Genomic DNA, 18,344 nt, shown 5'->3' with positions numbered 1-18,344 from the left:
TTGCTACAGCTCAGGATAAGGGGCCAGGCCACAAGTCTGCCTTAGCTGGAATGGGAATTGAACCTGTACTGTTGCCATTATTTTGAACCACAGACTAGTCATCTAAGCTGACCAATTTCTTGTTAGTGTGTGTACATTAGGAAGAAATCAATATTTGATACTAAACTGACAAAATCAATTCTAGTAGTAACATGAATGGCTTGTGTGAAATTCATATGGTGTCATCTGACGCTAGATTGTGGGGGGGGGGGGGGGGGGGGGGGAGAATGTTGAAAACATGTAATGTTTGTACCGATCTGTGAGTGCTTAATAATGACAGTGTCTGCAAAATATACAAATGTATTTTAATTTCATTCACTGGCATATCTCTCTTTGACTCACTGAGAACCAATTTGAAATGGAAAAGGAAAGTGCTGCTTAATAGTTTCACCAGTAAGATGACTTGAAGTCTTCTGGGTATTGGAACAACTAGTAAAACTAGTGAAACTAGTAAAACTAGTGTCAAAACTGGTGTTTGGCTGCAGTGCTTGAATGACCTTCTCTTCTGCCATTCAGAATGTGGTCACGTTGTCAAGCCTGCGTCCTAAGTTCTTTAATGTCAGGTTTACGTGGAAGGATATCGGTCCACAAATTTTCCACATGGGGAATTTTCCATTTTAGACAGATCATCTTACGGTCACACAGGGAGGGGGAAAACAGAAAAAGTAGGAAATCCATGCTTGTTGAAGTTTGTAAACCTTCCAATGATCAGTTACAGAGCACCATTATTGGCAGAAAATTGAGAGCCCATATTCTGTGTCTGCCCCCTCAAGTTCTGGGATGGCATATGGAACAGAGGGACCTAAGGAAAAGAAGGGTTGCAGAGGCAGGGATGTGAGTGAACATTGTTCTAGTCTTCGGTGCTGTACTAAAATTTCTCATTCTCCTGTAATGTATAACCTTGGTGTGACTTTGTTATGTGCATGCTAGATCTATGATGAACTTGTTCCAAAGCAGTGTCAGTGTTTTATTTATATACAGTTTCATCTTTTGAACTATAATTAGCATTTAGGAAGTAATTTTATCCACAGATCAGTGTCCTGTCAGGCTGTTTGCATGCTGCCTTTATACTTTGCCCCGTGATATTCAATGGCATTACCATCGCTGAATCTCCACTATCAACATGCAGGGAGTTAACATTGGTCAGAAACTTAACTATATTAACCATGGGAATACTGTGGCTACAAAGGCAGGTCAGAGTGTAGGAATCCTATGGCAAGTAACTCACCTCCTGACTCCCGAAAGCCTGTTTGCCATCAACAAGGCACAAGTCTGAACTGTGATACTCTCCACTTGCCTGGATGAGTGCAATTCCAGCAACATTCAAGAAGTTCAACACCATTCAGAACAAAGCAACCTGCTTGATTGGCACTCCATCAACAACATACTCCCTCCACCACAACAAACACTGGCAGCAGTGTGTACCAGCCACAGATGCACTGCAGGAATTCATTAAGTTTCCAAAGACAGCACCTTCCAACCCACAACAGCTACCACCTAGAAGGACAAGGGCAGCGGACGCTTGGGAAGTTCAGTTCCAATCCACTCACCATCCTGACTTGGAGCTTTCATTGTTCCTTCACTATTGCTGGGTCAAAATCCTCCAACTCCCTCCCTAACATCACTGTGGGTGTACCCAGAGGGACTGCAGTGGTTCAAGAAGGCAGCTGACCACCACCTTTACAAGGGCAATTAGGGATGGGCAACAAATGCTCGTCTAACCAGCAACGCACACACCCTGTAAATAATTTTTTTTAAATTTCTTCTCAATCTCTGAGAAGATATTCATTTATATGGAAGAATCTAGGAATCATTGTATTAACTCAGTAATAGTTCAACGTCTACTCTTGAGAGAACATGTGAGATATTAATCTATTTTATATTGTTAAAAATTACATCATTTTGATTTAGTCAACATCAGCAGTGGAATTACATAGAAGTATATAGAATTGACAGTACAGAGGCAGGCCACGTAGCCCAACTGGTCCTTGCTGGTGTTCATGCTTAATGAGTCACCTCAATAGACTTCATACATTTCAAGGCTAAGATTCTAATTTTTTCATCTCAATTTCTATCATATTCCTCATGGGGGTATGGGAGCTCAGTGGTTATGTTACTGAACTAGTAATCCAGAGGTCTGGAATAATGATCCAGCGATATGAATTCAAATCCCATCCAGCAACTGAGGAATTTAGTTTCCGTTAATTATATAAACCTACAATTTAAAAAAACTACTGTTTGTAATGATGACCATGAAACTGCTGAATTGTAAAACAACATCCTGGTTCACTACTAATCTTGAGGGAAGAATGGGCGATATGTAACTCCAGATCGACAGCAGCGTGGTTCACACTTAACTGTTCTCAATATGGCCGAGAAAACCACTCAGCTGTTGCGAAGAAAAAGCTGACCATCACCTTCTCAAGAGCAATAAAGAATGGAAAATAAATACTGACCTTTCCAGTGACACCTACATCTCCTGAATGAATATTACAAAAGGATTTTGTTTAGTGAATTCACTCTTCTGTTGCATAACTGAAGTTTGAATATGTGAAACTATATTTATGTGAATTAAAGATTTTCGCATCGATGAGGCCATTTGGTCCATCATAGCTGTGTCAATGCCAGTTTCAGAGTGGAGCTACCCGCTATAATTTCATCACCCTATTCTTTCCTTTGTATATTTTTTCCTCTTAACGGACCAGTAATTTTACAGGACTACCTATTGATCACCTAGAAGATTGGCAGAAAACACAAAAAAGTGATCACGTTACTCTGGGAGATCTGGAGAACCTAATGTCCAGGCCAGTGTAATGCATCTAATTTGTTCTTAAATGCTGTGATTGATCTGGCTTTCATGAGCATTTGTGGTAATATTCTCCATATTTTAAACATGTTGCATTACAAAATGTATTCCTCCCTTTAATGCTTCATAGCACCTAAATTTATGTATGTCCTTTTTAAGATAATTTATGGACAATTGAAAACAGGCTGTACAGTTTTACCAAGGACCTTACCCCAAAGAAGATGCTCTATCCACATGTTGTTTTGCTAAGATTCACCTACAGTTGCAAAGAATACTTTTGCACATTCTGTGTTTCACTGTACAGTGCTGATACAAAACTCCTGCAATCAAAGTAATTACTGATACAGCCGCCTGCAGTGATTATAGACGATATTCCTGTTGCCATGTTAAGCACACTGAGATAACACGGGCTGCAACTGGATGCAGCTATAACTGAAAGATACTCCAGACCTTGAAGTTAGTTCAATTTGATTTATTGAACCTGTAACACCGTTAGCTCAGTTCTCCGAGGTCGACTCTCTGCTAACCTAAGTGTGGTTACTCTGTCTGACTGAACCAGATTAGCTCTTAGCCACATGCTGTAGATGTTATGTGATATATACACCTGACTCACTCTGTAGATGTCCCCAGTGGAAAGAGGCGGAGTGTGAGTGCCTCGTGCCTTTTATAGTGGGAAACCACCCCCAAGTGTTCTGCCTGACGATTGGTTATGTCCTGTTCTCATTATGTGCATGTCTGCATATCATGACACCCGCAAGAGAAGACTTAACGGAAGAAATATAGGAATGAGAAATGGCCAGCCAGCACATCCAGCTCAACATCTTTTAAGACTCACACAAAGAGTTGGCACTTCCCTTGTGGTTTGTCATTTGTGATTAATAGCAGCAACTTAGCTAATATGAACAAACACAACAGTATTTCTATCCTCAGCTTTCAGAGCAGATGCTTTGATAAACCCTGTTAAAGAGCTGTTTTCCTATTCAGTGGGAATCAAAATGTATTATGTGTGTCTGAAAATTTCAGAGATTTTTTGATGGAGAATTGATGGAATTCCTGGGGAACCAAGGATAATTGCTAAAATTGGCTGTTTACCCCATTTCTTACCGGTTCTCACTAATTTTCTGTTGAAAGAACTCTGTGGAGCTAAAATGTTTGAGTTGGGACTAATTCTGCTTCTCTGGTTACTTCTGTTCAGGGTGTACAGATGCTTAGATGCAATAGGCGACTCTCATGTACTGTATGGATCTAAAAAGGTAAAAGTGTAATTTCCATGTGTGGAATGACTGGTGAATTTACTCCATGTTTCCATACCTGATGCGACTGAGATTGGTCTAAACAATTGGAGGACAAATTAGGCAGACTCGTGTTCTGCTGGTCCATCAATACGCTGCACTGACACAAATGTTAGTGTTAGTGTTGCTCAGGATTGACAGCTTGCTAAAAAAGGACAACTCAAAAATTTCCCCCAGTGACTTAATTGGTAACTTCTTTGCCCAGTCTGTTATTAAACTATCCAAACCAGAAATGTTCTGGGCTTGATTCTGATCAGTACTGGGTTAGCGGTGGGTCTTTTCAGGTGACTGAACAGGCCACTTCTCAACCCACAGACCTTTGGGCATGTGGGGCATAATGTCCCATGAGGCAGTTTGATCTGGAGTGCAAGATGTTCTTCCTTTCCTTCTCTGTCACGGTTCTGTCTCATTGTTAAGCCATTAACTCGCAACATGATGCAGTTTGATTAATGATGTCATGATCAGATGAGGAGTGGTCATACTGTTCCCCTCTTTTCCTGCTGCTTGTTTGACTGCAGCAGTTTTTTTGTTAAAAGACATGTGGTTGACAATTCCATGAATGTTTAACTGTTTACCATTAAAGTCACGATCAGATAGGTGTTTTCTTCAGTTTTTAACAAGAGGAAAGGATAGCTTTTGTTGTACTTAATCCAATCTAAGTAAAATTTTAAAACAATTTCACGCACACGCACTTTGACTTACATGCTCAAATTTCACACACACACAAGTAGATTACAGCATGGAGAGGATAGATTAAGTAATTTAGAGTCATATAAAATTAGAGGGGTACATGGCTTTTGAAGATGGGTGACTTGGCTGATTTTAGTGGTCCTGCTGCTGTCAGCGTGAAGGCAGTTTAAAGATGCAGGCAGACGATTTATCTGTTCTAGAGGCAGCAGAACGGATTTATTTTTAAAATTTCTGCCTGCTACACCTGGATAGTCAAAATCAGCAGACACAATTCAAAAACTGACCTTGTTTCTTCAGCGGCCCAATTGCTTGTTCTGTTCTTCAAAGAAAGTAGGTGCTTAAAACACACAAAGGTTCAGCTTGTTACATCACCTCTCCAACTGCCCAGTGATCCAAGTTAGGCCATGGCTAGTGTATTATAATTATAACTTGATAGGATCATGGCTGGGAATTCCTCTCTCACCCAAGGTTCCATTGTCCAAGTTATTATATCTAATGGCTTGACTCCATCCAGTTGGGTACCCAGGGTATTGTTTAGATGCATTGCTAATGGGATAGGGGATGACCCCATTCACCCCCTTTCAAGGCAATTATTCTTGGTGCAGGTTTGCAGACAGGCTATTTCCATTTGACTGGTTTTTGGAATATAAAAGGTACATCACGAACCGGGTCCGGGTACGACCTATTCTTTCCCCCATAGGGGGCCAGCACGGCGCTGGAGCGGTTCACGCCGCTCCAGGCTCTTTTCCCGGCGCCAAATCGGCACCACGCCAACCCACGCATGCGCAGTTGGGCCATGCCAACCTGCGCATGCGTGGGGGCTTCTTTAGCGCGCCTGCCCCGACTCAACATGGCGTCGGTGTTCAGGGGCTGGCCGCGCATGGAAGTAGGCCCGGTGGGGGGAAGGTAGAGGCCAGCCCGCCAATTGGTGGGCCCGATAATGGGCCAGACCCCATCGGAAGCCCTCCTGGTGAAGGAGACCCCCTCCCCCACCACAGGCCGCCCCCCCCCCGACCGTTCGCGCAGAGTTCCCGCCGGCAGCGACCAGGGGTGAAGGGCGCTGGTGGGACTCTGTCATATCCGCTTGGCCCATCCGGGCTGGAGAATTGGCATCGACCGGCATCGTGGCGCAGCTGCGGCGATTCTCCAGGCCGGTACGGGGCTCGGAGAATCGCTCTCCAAGGTGTGGGTTGATATACGGTTTTAAGAGTTTTGTTTTGACAAAATTCAAAGACAGGCTTGGTTTCTGAATGCAAAATTGTACAGATTCCTCCTGAAGGCCTAAAGCCATGCTGTGTCTCTGGGAGGATTTACTCAGCAACAGGAAATAGGTGATTTAGGAGAATGCATGTCAGGATTTTCCCTGCTATTGACAAGAGGGAAGTGCCTCAACAGTTTCCACAGCGTGAGTTATCTCCCTTCTTGAAGATAGTTTGAATTGTCACATTCCTAAAGTTGAGGGGGATTTCTTTTCACTCCAAAATCTGTAGGATGAGTGCCTGGATGAAATTCTTGATGTGAACAAATGACCACTAACTTTGAAGACCTCAGCTGGAATACCACTGGGGCCACAGGCTTTGTTGTTCATCCGTTTGATTGCTTGTTGCAACTCTTCTGGCAATGAAGGTTCACCCATGGATTCTACCACATCGGGGGATAGCCTGGAGGGCATCAGGTGCCACTGTGGATTCAAGGCTGAGTAGTTTCCAAATGTCCTTTCCAGCATTGACAATGACATTGTCATTGTTAAGGTAATAAACACTATCCTGTGCATGAAAGGGATTTAGTCCAAATGACCTTGGCCTATAAATTAGTCTATAGCAGTGTTTTAAAAACTTTTTTTCCAGGGACACATTTTTACCAACCGTCCAACCTTCGGGACCCATGCCAGCCGACCATCACGACCCACGCCGGCCGATGTTCGCAAACCATGCTGGTCGACTATTGCAACCCACGCCACCCAAATTTTTTGACCCACCATTTTTTATTACCTTTAATGTGATAGTTGAGCCTGCTTGGTCCTCATGATCCCACTTGTTTCGTCATTCAATGTTACATTTCTGTATGGGTTATTCATAGAACATAGAACATAGAATAGTACAACACAGAACAGATGGTGTGCCGAGCAATGATCACCCTACTCAAATCCACGTATCCACCCCATACCCGTAACCCAAACAACCCCCCACCCCTTAACCTTACTTTTTAGGACACTATGGGCAATTTATCATGGCCAATCCACCTAACCCGCACATCTTTGGACTGTGGGAGGAAACCGGAGCACCCGGAGGAAACCCACGCACACACGGGGAGGACGTGCAGACTCCGCACAGTGACCCAGCCGGGAACCGAACCTGGGACCCTGGAGCTGTGAAGCATTTATGCTAACCACCATGCTACGTGCTGCCCTCTGAATTCATCAGAGGGCCTGGAGCTCACACCTGCACTGCTGGTCCTGCTGTGGATTCTCCTGAGCCACTCTCTCCAGCAGGTTTAGTTCTGAGATCCTGGCTTGTTTGTGTCTCTGGACCTCTCTTTCTTATTACAAAACGATCCATTATTAATTTTTCAGTCCTGTTGCTTGTTTACTGCTGACAAAATGGAGGAATCGCAATTGCACCCAGAGCACGTGACTTCAGTGTTCGAGGCGTGTGACCTGCTCTCTGCCCCTCAAGCAGGTCGTCAGGCAGGAAGACTGAATTTTAAAAAAAACTTCTCCTGGGTCATGGCGCTGAATCAGGAGATGGTGGTGCTTCTCACTGGGCTCCAGGCTTTCGCACTGATGAGCGGGCATGCATGACCAACGTGGTCGCATTTTTAAAGCTAGTCGCAGCCGTCATTTTTAAACCACTTGCAGCCGGCATTTTAAAAAGCCGGATGCTGTGACTGTTGCGCATTAATTCTCGCAATCGGGAATGCTGCAATGGATGGCTCCGCAACCCTCCCGACACCCGCCCACGGCCCACCTGCAGGTCACGACCCACCTGCAGGTCACGACCCCAACTTTAAAAATGACTGGTCTATAGGCCTTGGCCTATAGACCTTGGCTTCAAAAAAGCGTTGCATGTCATGAAGGCCAGCATATTGTTGGATTCGTTGGGCTTTCTTTTCCCGTAACATGTGGTTTATCTTCCGGATTCATTTTGGGCCTAAGCCTTGAGCTGTTGGAATGCAGCCTTCTTGATTTGCACCTCCTGGTTGCTCCGCCAGGCAAAGAAAGCTGCTCAAGTTTGTTCCAGGAGGTCACAAACATCAGTTTCGTCAAACCAGCCCTGGCGATGAAACTCGAACGCAATGGTCTGGGCACAGAAGTCAAGTGAAGCGGACTTTATTTGATCCCACTGTTTAAGAATTAAGTTGGATGGATGAACATTTTTCTGATTGATTCTGACCTTTCAGTGGAATTCCTCTCTTTAGTCAGGCTGTTTTAAGGCTGGGATATTGATCTTCTTGCTCTTGGAATTTTGGGCCTTTGATGTCACAGGTTAGTGCTCATCACCGATTGAAAGTCGAAAATCTGTCTATCAGGCATCAGTCCCTTGCATGGATCAGGTGATATGGATATCACTTAGATCTTTAATCCAAACAATGGCATAACCAAGGAGGTGCTAATACTTACATTTAGGAAAACTGCATGTGGTTTTGTATTTGTCCTTTTAGCAGTAGAGGCTGCTTTGTTACACTGAGGCTGTGTGAAGCATATTTTGTCAGCAGGGAGGATGCTATTTGCATTGTGTTCCCCCCACCCTGCCCCGCTGTTTTTTTCAATGTTCCCGCTCCGGAGTTTGGAGTCACAGCCAACCCTGACATTAAGGTCCCCAGAAGGATGTTTTTCTTTCTTTTGGAATGGCAGTGAGGGCTGTATTAAAGTCAGAAAAGAACTTTTCCTTAACATCCTCAACAGAGTCAAGAGGCAGGACATAAGTGCTGATGACGCTGGCATATTGGTTATGGCTGGGCTAGCGATGACATGCAATGAGTTTTTCATTTAAGCAATATATACTGTATGTAAATATCAGAAAAGAATAGGATTGAGGTTGGCTGTGGTACCCACCATAGTTAAATGGCCTGCCAGTATTTACTATCCCACCTCACTCACAATGAGTCACGATTTAACCAGGGTTCAGAAATATGCCCCTCCACTAACTTTTAGGAAGGAGAGAGAAGACAGTGATATGTGGGATTCTATCCACAGAGCAGCTGATGATGAATTTAACAAGCATTTTACAGAGCAGTGTGGCCAGGGCTGGTAATTTAGCAATTGTATGCAAACCCGAGTTCCAGCATTTCATGTCACTAGTCCTCTAATAAACTGTTCTGCGATAACTTGAAAGCGTAGAACCAAAACGTTGTTAAAGACATCCCCAATATCATCATATACATCAATTGAAACACATTTAGCACCCAGATATTCAATCTACTGCTCATTTTGGTGCACACAGAAGCTGCACTCACTGGCGTCAGGAGCAAATAGTGCACAATGTTAAGATATCTCTGGAGATTTTAATAAAGTGTTTCACAGCTGTCCGTGCTCTGGTGACTCATATTTGAACTCTCTGGGTGGGATTCTGTTTTGATCTGGTGAAAATAGAATTTTGGGCTCCAGCCTATGTTGATGTTACAGCATTCACATTGAATGCAAACATTGCAGAGATAGAAGTTAGGAAGGCTGTATAAGCTTTTGTACAAAGTAGGTAATCAAAGATTAATCAAGATCGAAGTGCAATGATATTTCTTCATGCCATTCTTAGCTTGGTAGAAAATTGACCAGTTCCAACTGAGGGTTCCATTAATGAATAAATTAAATGTTGAAAACCAGTCTTCAAAATTAGTCCTATTTATTCAATTATGAGGTCAACTCACTGCATAGCTGCTCATAAATTTAAGTGTCACCGTTGCTCAGTTTGTAACACTTGAAATGAAATGAAATGAAATGAAAATCGCTTATTGTCACGAGTAGGCTTCAAATGAAGTTACTGTGAAAAGCCCCTAGTCGCCACATTCCGGCACCTGTTCGAGGAGGCTGTTACGGGAACCGAACCGTGCTGCTGGCCTGCTTGCTCTGCTTTCAAAGCCAGCGATTTAGCTCTTTGCTAAACAGCCCTTCTGATTTTATCTTATTGAAGCCAAAATATACTTCCTCACATTGAACTTCAGTTACAAAATTTTTGCTCACTCACTAAATCTGTCCACTTCACTTTGCAACACCCTGCTCCCATTTGCAATATACACCATCACTCTTAACTTAGTGCCACCTTCAAACTTGGATAGACAACTCTCCATTCCTTCATCGCAGTCATTAGGAATATGTTAAAAAGTTGAGTATAAAGCCTTGGGAAGCACTATTTATCACATCCCACCAGTCAATTTGCCAACAGAGAATTTCATACAAACATAGTAACATGTTCCTTACTAATATTATGGAATGCGCTTTCCTGAGTCCCTTGCTCTTGTGAAAGAAGGTGATACCAGTATGGTAATAACTATTGCTAAAAAAATCATAAATGAACTGTGTTTTGCACAGGCTGCCAGGGGTACTTGTTATTTAGGTCATTGTGGATAAAGTGTTTACCCTTTGAGAAACCTCTAATTCGAATCTATTCTCTACTCAGCACATCACTGAAAGCAAACTAGTGAACAGTTTGTTCAAACCAAACACTTCTATCCGTAATGATTCCTGAAACCTGACATTGAACAAGGTGTATTGTCGGTTCAACTCCAAACCAGTTGCTGAAGTACGGAACAAACTATTTTTTCTTGATAATAGGTTTATTTCCAGAGTGCAGCATAAAATGTTTGCTTCCTACCGACTTACCCCCGTGTTCTAGCAGGCTCTCTTTATAATCTTTTGAGCATAACAAAGCTAAATTGGGGTCAGATTAATAAATTAAATCAAGGTGATAATCCCTAAAAGGACATTGTAATAAAATATGAAAACCTTGATGATTAAGAGGGGCAAGTTGGCACCCCAGACCCCATTGGGCATGGAAGGCCTCGATGCTGCTGGTGGACACCACATGCTCCCTCTCCAAGGTGGACTGCCTTGCTGGAGGGGTTTGCCCCTGGGCTGGGGAGTGGGTGCCCCAGCCCCCGTAGATCCACCTTGCTACTCCCTGAATCAGCTGTACCCCATAAAGCGGGCAGCTCCGGCTACTGCCTATCTGTCCCACCAACCACCCATGACCCCCACCGATTGTGGCGGTGTTCGGGCGCACAGCTGAAGACCTTTACTAATGAGGAATTGGCAATTGTAATAATTTGAGCACTTTGAGCATTTACAGCCCAAGAGCATCGATGTGGGTAAACATGCCATATTGCAGGTGAGATTTACTGCCTCACATCCCAACCAGACCATGATGTCTGAACATCGGAGGTTTCAACACCACAGAGGCAGAAGGCAACATCTAAACACCCAAGAGCAATGTCTCAGCACTGGGGACATACTTTCAACCAGAGGGTGGGTGTGTGCACTGGGGAGGGAACCAGAGCCCGGTCTAGGTAACGTTACCGGGGTTGTCCGGGGTACAGGCTTCAGTGCCCGAAGGCTCCTACTGTGGTCAGGGCTGTATGTACAGGGCATGTTGGACAGCACTCTGAGGGATTGCAGGAGATGTGGGGAGGGTACCGGGCTGGAATCCATTGCTGATTGACTGTCCCTCACCATTGTCAAATCCTCACAGATATTACACCAGATGGATCATATCTTGCCGTGGCGGCTGCCCTCACTATGCTGGTGGCAGGCCAGGTGGCCAAATGCCATAGAAGGCAGCAGCATTGACGAAGGCTCGAGGGGGCGGCTCATGTACAGGGCCCCACCCCACCCCACATCCTGAGGACCCTGCCACCCGTAAGGCCAGGGAGGGATACAGAAGGAGAGGCTGATGGCGGCCCAGGACAGGCGTCGCTGGTCGTTCGAACAGATGATGGGCAACATGTGCTGCAGGAGGCTCCATCTCAACAAGGGACAGTGCGGCACCTGCACTATGTCCTTGTGTACTTGACACCATGTAGAGGAGATTGATACTCGCTCCCAGTGGCCATCAAGGTCACCGTAGCCCTGAACCTTTCACCTCAGGATCATTCCAGAGCCTCAAGCGGGGACTTGTGTGTCTTATCCCAACCAAGTCCACAAGTGTATCTGTGAAGCCACAGATATCCTGTTTGTCCGGCCCACTCGCTGGCGGAACATGCGCTGCCCTGTCACCTTGTTCCGGATGCTGACTCTGAGACGTGCAGTTGTGGAAGGGGTGGGAACAGCGCTCCTGAATTGTGGATGGCCGCTGTTGCCACCCATTAGGGAGGCTCCGGGTCGGCACCTAGCGCCCTCTCCTCCCGAACGGTGCGTATAGTGCCCTGGGTTCACCTTGGGACGGAGGGGAGCTGGACTGAACTCCAGATGCCCCTGTCATCTGGCTCTACCAGCCCTGCGGCTCCCCAATATCTGCACCATGGTGCCGACGCCCTCAGTGACGCCCTTCTGTGAGCGGGCATGCTCTGCAGCACCTTGGCAATTCCCACCTGAGACCAGGACATGGTCCTCAGTGACTGGGACATGCTCTTGAGCGCTTCAGAGATGCCCACCTGAGACTGGGACATGCTCCACTGAACCCTCACTAGGTCCACCTGAGACTGGGAAACTTCCCCAACGACCGGGACGTGCTCTGCAGCACCTCGGAAAGGTCCACCCATATCCGATCCAGCCACTGGGACATGCAGCCTAGGCGCTCAGCTGTTAGCCGTCACTGACTAGGCAACGCTTTGGACACCACCACTGATGGTGCTCCAGGCTCTCCACTGTGGACGCCACCATTCGGGCAGCACGGTAGCATTGTGGATAGCACAATTGCTTCACAGATCCAGGGTCCCAGGTTCGATCCGGCTTGGGTCACTGTCTGTGCGGAGTCTGCACATCCTCCCCGTGTGTGCGTGGGTTTCCTCCGGGTGCTCCGGTTTCCTCCCACAGTGCAAAGATGTGCAGGTTAGGTGGATTGGCCATGATAAATTGCCCTTAGTGTCCAAAATTGCCCTTAGTGTTGGGTGGGGTTACTGGGTTATGGGGATAGGGTGGAGGTGTTGACCTTGGGTAGGGTGCTCTTTCCAAGAGCCGGTGCAGACTCGATGGGCCGAATGGTCTCCTGCACTGTAAATTCTATGAATAAAAATTCTATGATAGCAGTGTTGGCCTCGGTGTCACGCATTGCCGCCACTATCTCCTGCACCCTCAGCCTTTGGGGCTCTTCCAAACAGCTGTGGACATGCTGGAGTGTCGCTGACATTCCCCTCTGAATCTCTGGACCGCACCCTAGAGACTGCCTCTACCTGATGTGCAACAGCAGCTGTGTGGTGCTCACCAGAATGTGCCCCAGAAGCCTGTCCACTACGTTCTCCCACTGAGATGTGTGTCTCTTTTTTAAAAATAAGTTTAGAGTACCCAATTCATTTTCTCCAATTGATCAGCAGTCTTAGCTTGGCCAATCCACCTAGCCTGCGCACCTTTGGGTTGTGGGGGGGAAACCCACGCAAACATGGGGAGAATGTGCGAACTCCACACGGACAGTGACCCAGAGCCGGGATCGAACCTGGGACCTCGGCGCCGTGAGGCAGCATGCTACTCACTGCCCCTATGAGGCAATAGTGCTAACCACTGCGCCGCGGTGCTGCCCTAAGAGGTGTGGGCCACTGCGCTAGTGGAGGGTGGGGATGATAGCTGCCTGTGACTATTAGTAATGATAATTTTTATTAGTGTCATAAGTAGGCTTACATTAACACTGCAATGAAGTTACAATGAGAATCCCCTAGTTGCCACATTACGACGCCTGTTCGTGTACACCGAGGGAGAATTCAAAATGTCCAATTCACCGAACAGCACATCTTTCGGGACTTTTGGGAGGAAACTGGAGCACCCGGAGGAAACCCATGCAGACATGGGGAGAATGTGCAGACTCCGCACAGGCAGTGACCAAGCTGGGAATTGAACTCAGGTCCCTGACGCTGTGAAGCAACAGTGCCAACCACTGTATTACCGTGCCACACATCCTCAGAGCTCTCATCCAAGGTGCTCCCTTGGGAATCATTGAGGGGGGGGGGGGGAACCAGCCAGGCACCCAGGATTGGGTGGGGGGGCAGGGGGGGGGGGGGGCGGGGGGGGGGGAGGCGGCGGGCAACCAGGTACCCAGAATGGGCCGATGCCATTGGATGGAGGTCCTGTGGGAGAATGGACATGTGGTCATTGGGGGACAGGATCAACATGCTGGCATGTACAAGTCACATGTGACTAGTCTTCTGGGTGGGGGCATGAGTGGAGTGGGATGAGACATGATGCTGGCAGGGGTGGTGCCAAGTGCATGGCTATCAGGGGGAGCAGGAGTGACAGCCTGGACCGGTGCCGGGGCCGATGCCAACTCCCACGTGTGGCCAGTGGAGGTCATGTAGCTTTTTGCAGCACTGTGTGGTCCACCGGGTCACACTCTCCACGCTGACGACCACTGCCACTTCCTCCCAGGTGGCACTGGCTGCCCAGTGGCTGGCGTCGTCCCCTTGGGGAATAGGATATCCTGTTACGACTCCACCGCGTTCAGCAGTCGGGCCAGGCTGCATGCTGCATGGGATTACCTTTGCGGGATTGGGTTAGGTGATGGCAGTCCCGGCATATCAGTCGGTGGGACAGTCATTTGCCTTGTTCAGTGGGCCAATTAATGTTTAATACCAGTGATAGCCTCGTTGGGAGAGCTCCTGCTCACTACCACACTTAGAAACCTTTCCATGCGATCTCGCCCAGTGTCTGTTGATAACATCAGGAGAAAATGAGTTATTCATTCTTAGTGTCAATTAATCAGGTGTCATAAACAGCTGGACCTTGCACTCTCCCCACTGCCAACGCTTGCACCCTGGTCTTTATGTGCACTAAAAATAATTAAATTACTGAAGAACTTTGGGTTAATAACTTTCTTTGTCAATGATAATTTAACTCCTTCATATGTTTGGTTCATAGTATCTCATTGCCAGTTAATATTATTAGCACTGTTTTTGAAACAAATGTATTAAAACCCATAAAAACTATATCTACAGAACTTTTCCCTTCACTTCTGAAAGATCCTCAACCTGAAATATTAACTCTTTTCCCCCCTCCTAAGATGCTGACCTGTTTTGTGTTTCCTGCATTTTTTGTTTTATCTCATAGTTTCAACATCCGTGCTATTTTTGTTTATGTTTTTGTATTCAGCCTAAAATAAATTTTTCATAATTGTTTAACTGAAAGGACTCAGATGATACAACCCCGTGTTTAAAATTAAGAATCTGCATTGAATGTTGTTGGACGTGGTTGTAACATTTATTTGTCACAATGTGTTTTCCTAAAACTCTTAAGCAGTTCAAAAACGCATGCTTGTTTGAAATATTTCTGGTAGGGAGAAGGAGACAAGAAGGCACCTGCCAATGTGAAACTAATAAGATGTTGTGAAGTTAGGCAAGGCCTCTGACTGGTAATGGGATCAATTTACATCAGTTGTGCCACTTGTCATGCAGTGTGCTGTGTGTTCAAGATTCCTGTCATTCCACTTTGAGATAAAAAAAACTTTTGGCCTTCCCGACATCCTAACGTGAGCTGCGATGGTACATTGACTGTGTGCTGACAGTCCTTACAGCTTTCACGATGTTTCATTGATTTTACTTCTGTTTTGAGATGTTACTACACTGAGTTGGAGAGGGGGGTGTGGTGGCAGTTGTCCCCCCCCCCCCCCCATAGCCCCTCCATCCTTGTCATCTGCCATGTCTAATGGTTACCGTACTCTTTCCCAGCATCTAAATGACTTGAAAAAAGAAAACTTCAGCCTCAAGCTCAGGATCTATTTCCTGGAGGAGCGAATACAACAGAAATATGAAGACAGCAGCGAGGACATCTACAAAAGGGTAGGAGACGTTTATTGCTTTTTCTGTGTGAACAAAGCCTTGAAAGGGTATTTTACTCAAGATCTCAAATTGCAATATTTCTAGAGTGATTTGTAGGAAAATTAACAAGTATCGCCAGGATACAAGACATAGGTTCAAACTTTCCAATCTAAAGATGGCTATCAAGCATGTCTCATGTCAGTGTTATGCGACAAGAAAGGCGGTTATCCCAGTCTGTTAATTTATCAACCAGATAGAGAGTGAAACTGGCAAAGAGATTGGTGACACTCATTGATTCAAGGTGGCCCAGAAAGATTTGAAAGAGAAAAAAGGAAGAAAATAATGAATAAGAAAAAAGGGGGTTTTATAGTCTAAATGGTGCTCTGGTTTCCTCCCACATGTCCTGAAAGACGTGCTTGTTAGGTAAATTGGACATTCTGAAATCTCCTTCAGTGAACCCGAACAGGCGCCGGAGTGTGCCGATGAGGGGAGTTTCACTTCATTGTAGTGTTAATGTAAGCCTACCTGTGACAATAATAAAGATTATTATCATTATATTTGCATTAATAGGTGATGTTTATGCTATGCAGTCATTACTTGCATCCAAATGATCTAATTCATGAGCCTCAAACTGAAGTTACCCCCAACAAACTTTAATTTCAGTTTTTGTTTTTGAGATAATGGCTGTAAAAAGTCTGAACAATTCTGTAGGAACTAGAGTGTTGTATTGAATTTATATCACAGACGGCGAGCCTGTGAAAAGATAGCCCATGTTATCTGGATATCCATACCTGGTAGGATTTACTATCAGATGGCCGCCTCAAAGTGGTAGGATTTTCTATTCAACTGGAGTTGGGCTGACAACTTTTGAGAATATCTTGTGTTTAAAATTGGAAAGATATACATTTTATCTGCATCTACTGGCAACTTGAACAGGAGGTATAAATAAACAATCAAAAGCACAAGAATCACTGACATTGATTTTAAAACTAACCAATTAGTTGGCCAGAAGAGAACTTGAAAAGAAATATATTGAGCCAAAAACAAGATATCAGGTGGAATCCCCAAAAACTTGCTCAAAGAGGTGGATTTTGAGGAACTGGGAAGTGTTTAGCGAAGAACTTGGATCTGACTCTAGCTTCTAATATAGCCCAGAAGTGTCAGAATTGAAGAAACCTTTCAAAAGCAACCCCTTGTATACAACATCGCTTAGGAACCATTTAAGTAACATGTTATAGCTTCTATTTTACATTGTTCACTAGCATCTACTTTGCAGTATTTTGTTTTGTTTGGAAACCGGATTACAAGAGAAATTGGCAATGCTCAGATTTATAATGACAGTATGTGCAGGAAAATAAATAGAATTATATTGATTCTCTGTTTTGAGCACAAATGTGCTCCAGTTCGAGAGCTATGTAGGAAAAGATTATGTCTATCGACATTATGCCTTTACATTAGGTAAAAGTCCCAAGGCAGTTTACACAAGGGTAATCAGATAAAAAAGCAGAACAAAGCAACATTAGCACAGGTGAATAAAAACTTTGTTAAAGAGGTCAGTTTTGAAGTAGGTATTAAAGAATGATGACAGAGTTCAAAGAAGGAATTCCAGGCATTAGGGCCTGTATAGTTGAAGGCACAGTAGAGTGAAGGTAGTGAGAGATAAGCAACAGGTCAGATTTGTCTTATCTCAATTCCTTATATTGTGGAAAATATGTGCTCCATCTATGTTAAAGTGAGAGGCTTGTTATAGATATGGTGCTTTAGATGGTAATAGCATATAGATCACAGAATATCAGTAAGATGCTGCCGACGGCATGTGTTGGATGGTTTCTCGGCAGTCACAGGTAAAATATCTGGTAGAATATTACAGTGAAGGGCAAGTTACACAATTAGTGTACTTTATTACATCTAAGGGCACGATCTTCCGGCTTCGTTACACTGTCACTCAAGCGAAATGAGGCCGGTGAATAGCAGGAGAGGTCAAAAACAGGAACCAGACCAGGCGTCATACAATTTGCCCCCACTCCACACCCTGAGGACCAGCAGGGGCTGGAGGATGAGGACGAGGAGCAACCTGAGGCCCAGATGAAGGCTGCAGGACAGACGGTAGCGGTGAGGATCTTGCAAGCCCGGAGGGCCTGGGAAGCTCTCAAACTCGCTCGCTTCACCTAGGACGTGGCATGGTCCGTCGTCGCAACCCTACCCACCCATCACCCTCATTTCCCACCCTCCCAGGATATGTGCCAAATCACTCCAGGATGCTGGGATTGTGTCGGCACCGTCAACGGATCACTGTCGAGGGCAAGGGGGTGATGATAACCCGCAGAGGGCTGGGCCCTGGTGCTATTCAATCTATGCCATAGTCTGACCCCTGTTTGTCTGCTGAGTGTTCGCTCACCTGCACGTGGTGATGCATTGCAGAAGAACGTGACAGAGGCAAAGGGTGTTTATTGTTCAATACGGGTCCCCACTCTCCTGATGGTGCCCCCCCCTCCCCCGGTGCCCTCAGTGATCCTCGATGTGCTTGGGCCTCCTAGCTCTACCACTACACCTATGGGTCTCACCAGGATGCATATCTGAGGTGGAGGCAGACAGCTGCTTACCTCATCCCGTGGCCTTCGATGCCCCCG

The 18,344-nt window shown here is 45.6% G+C and overlaps 1 protein-coding gene across 1 annotated transcript in view; it reads left to right on the top strand.

The window, feature by feature from the left end:
• Positions 1-18,344, top strand: part of LOC119964697 (phosphodiesterase 4D interacting protein) — a 695,800-nt gene that overhangs the window by 274,882 nt on the left and 402,574 nt on the right. The window contains exon 4 of the mRNA XM_038794557.1: positions 15,625-15,735. Coding sequence (XP_038650485.1) covers positions 15,625-15,735 — 111 coding nt within the window. The remainder of the gene's footprint in view (positions 1-15,624; positions 15,736-18,344) is intronic.

This window comes from Scyliorhinus canicula, chromosome 4 (genome assembly GCF_902713615.1).
Source record: "Scyliorhinus canicula chromosome 4, sScyCan1.1, whole genome shotgun sequence".
NCBI lineage: Eukaryota > Metazoa > Chordata > Chondrichthyes > Carcharhiniformes > Scyliorhinidae > Scyliorhinus > Scyliorhinus canicula.
Note: the sequence above shows the minus strand (reverse complement) of the source record. Positions and strands in the feature narration are given on the sequence as shown.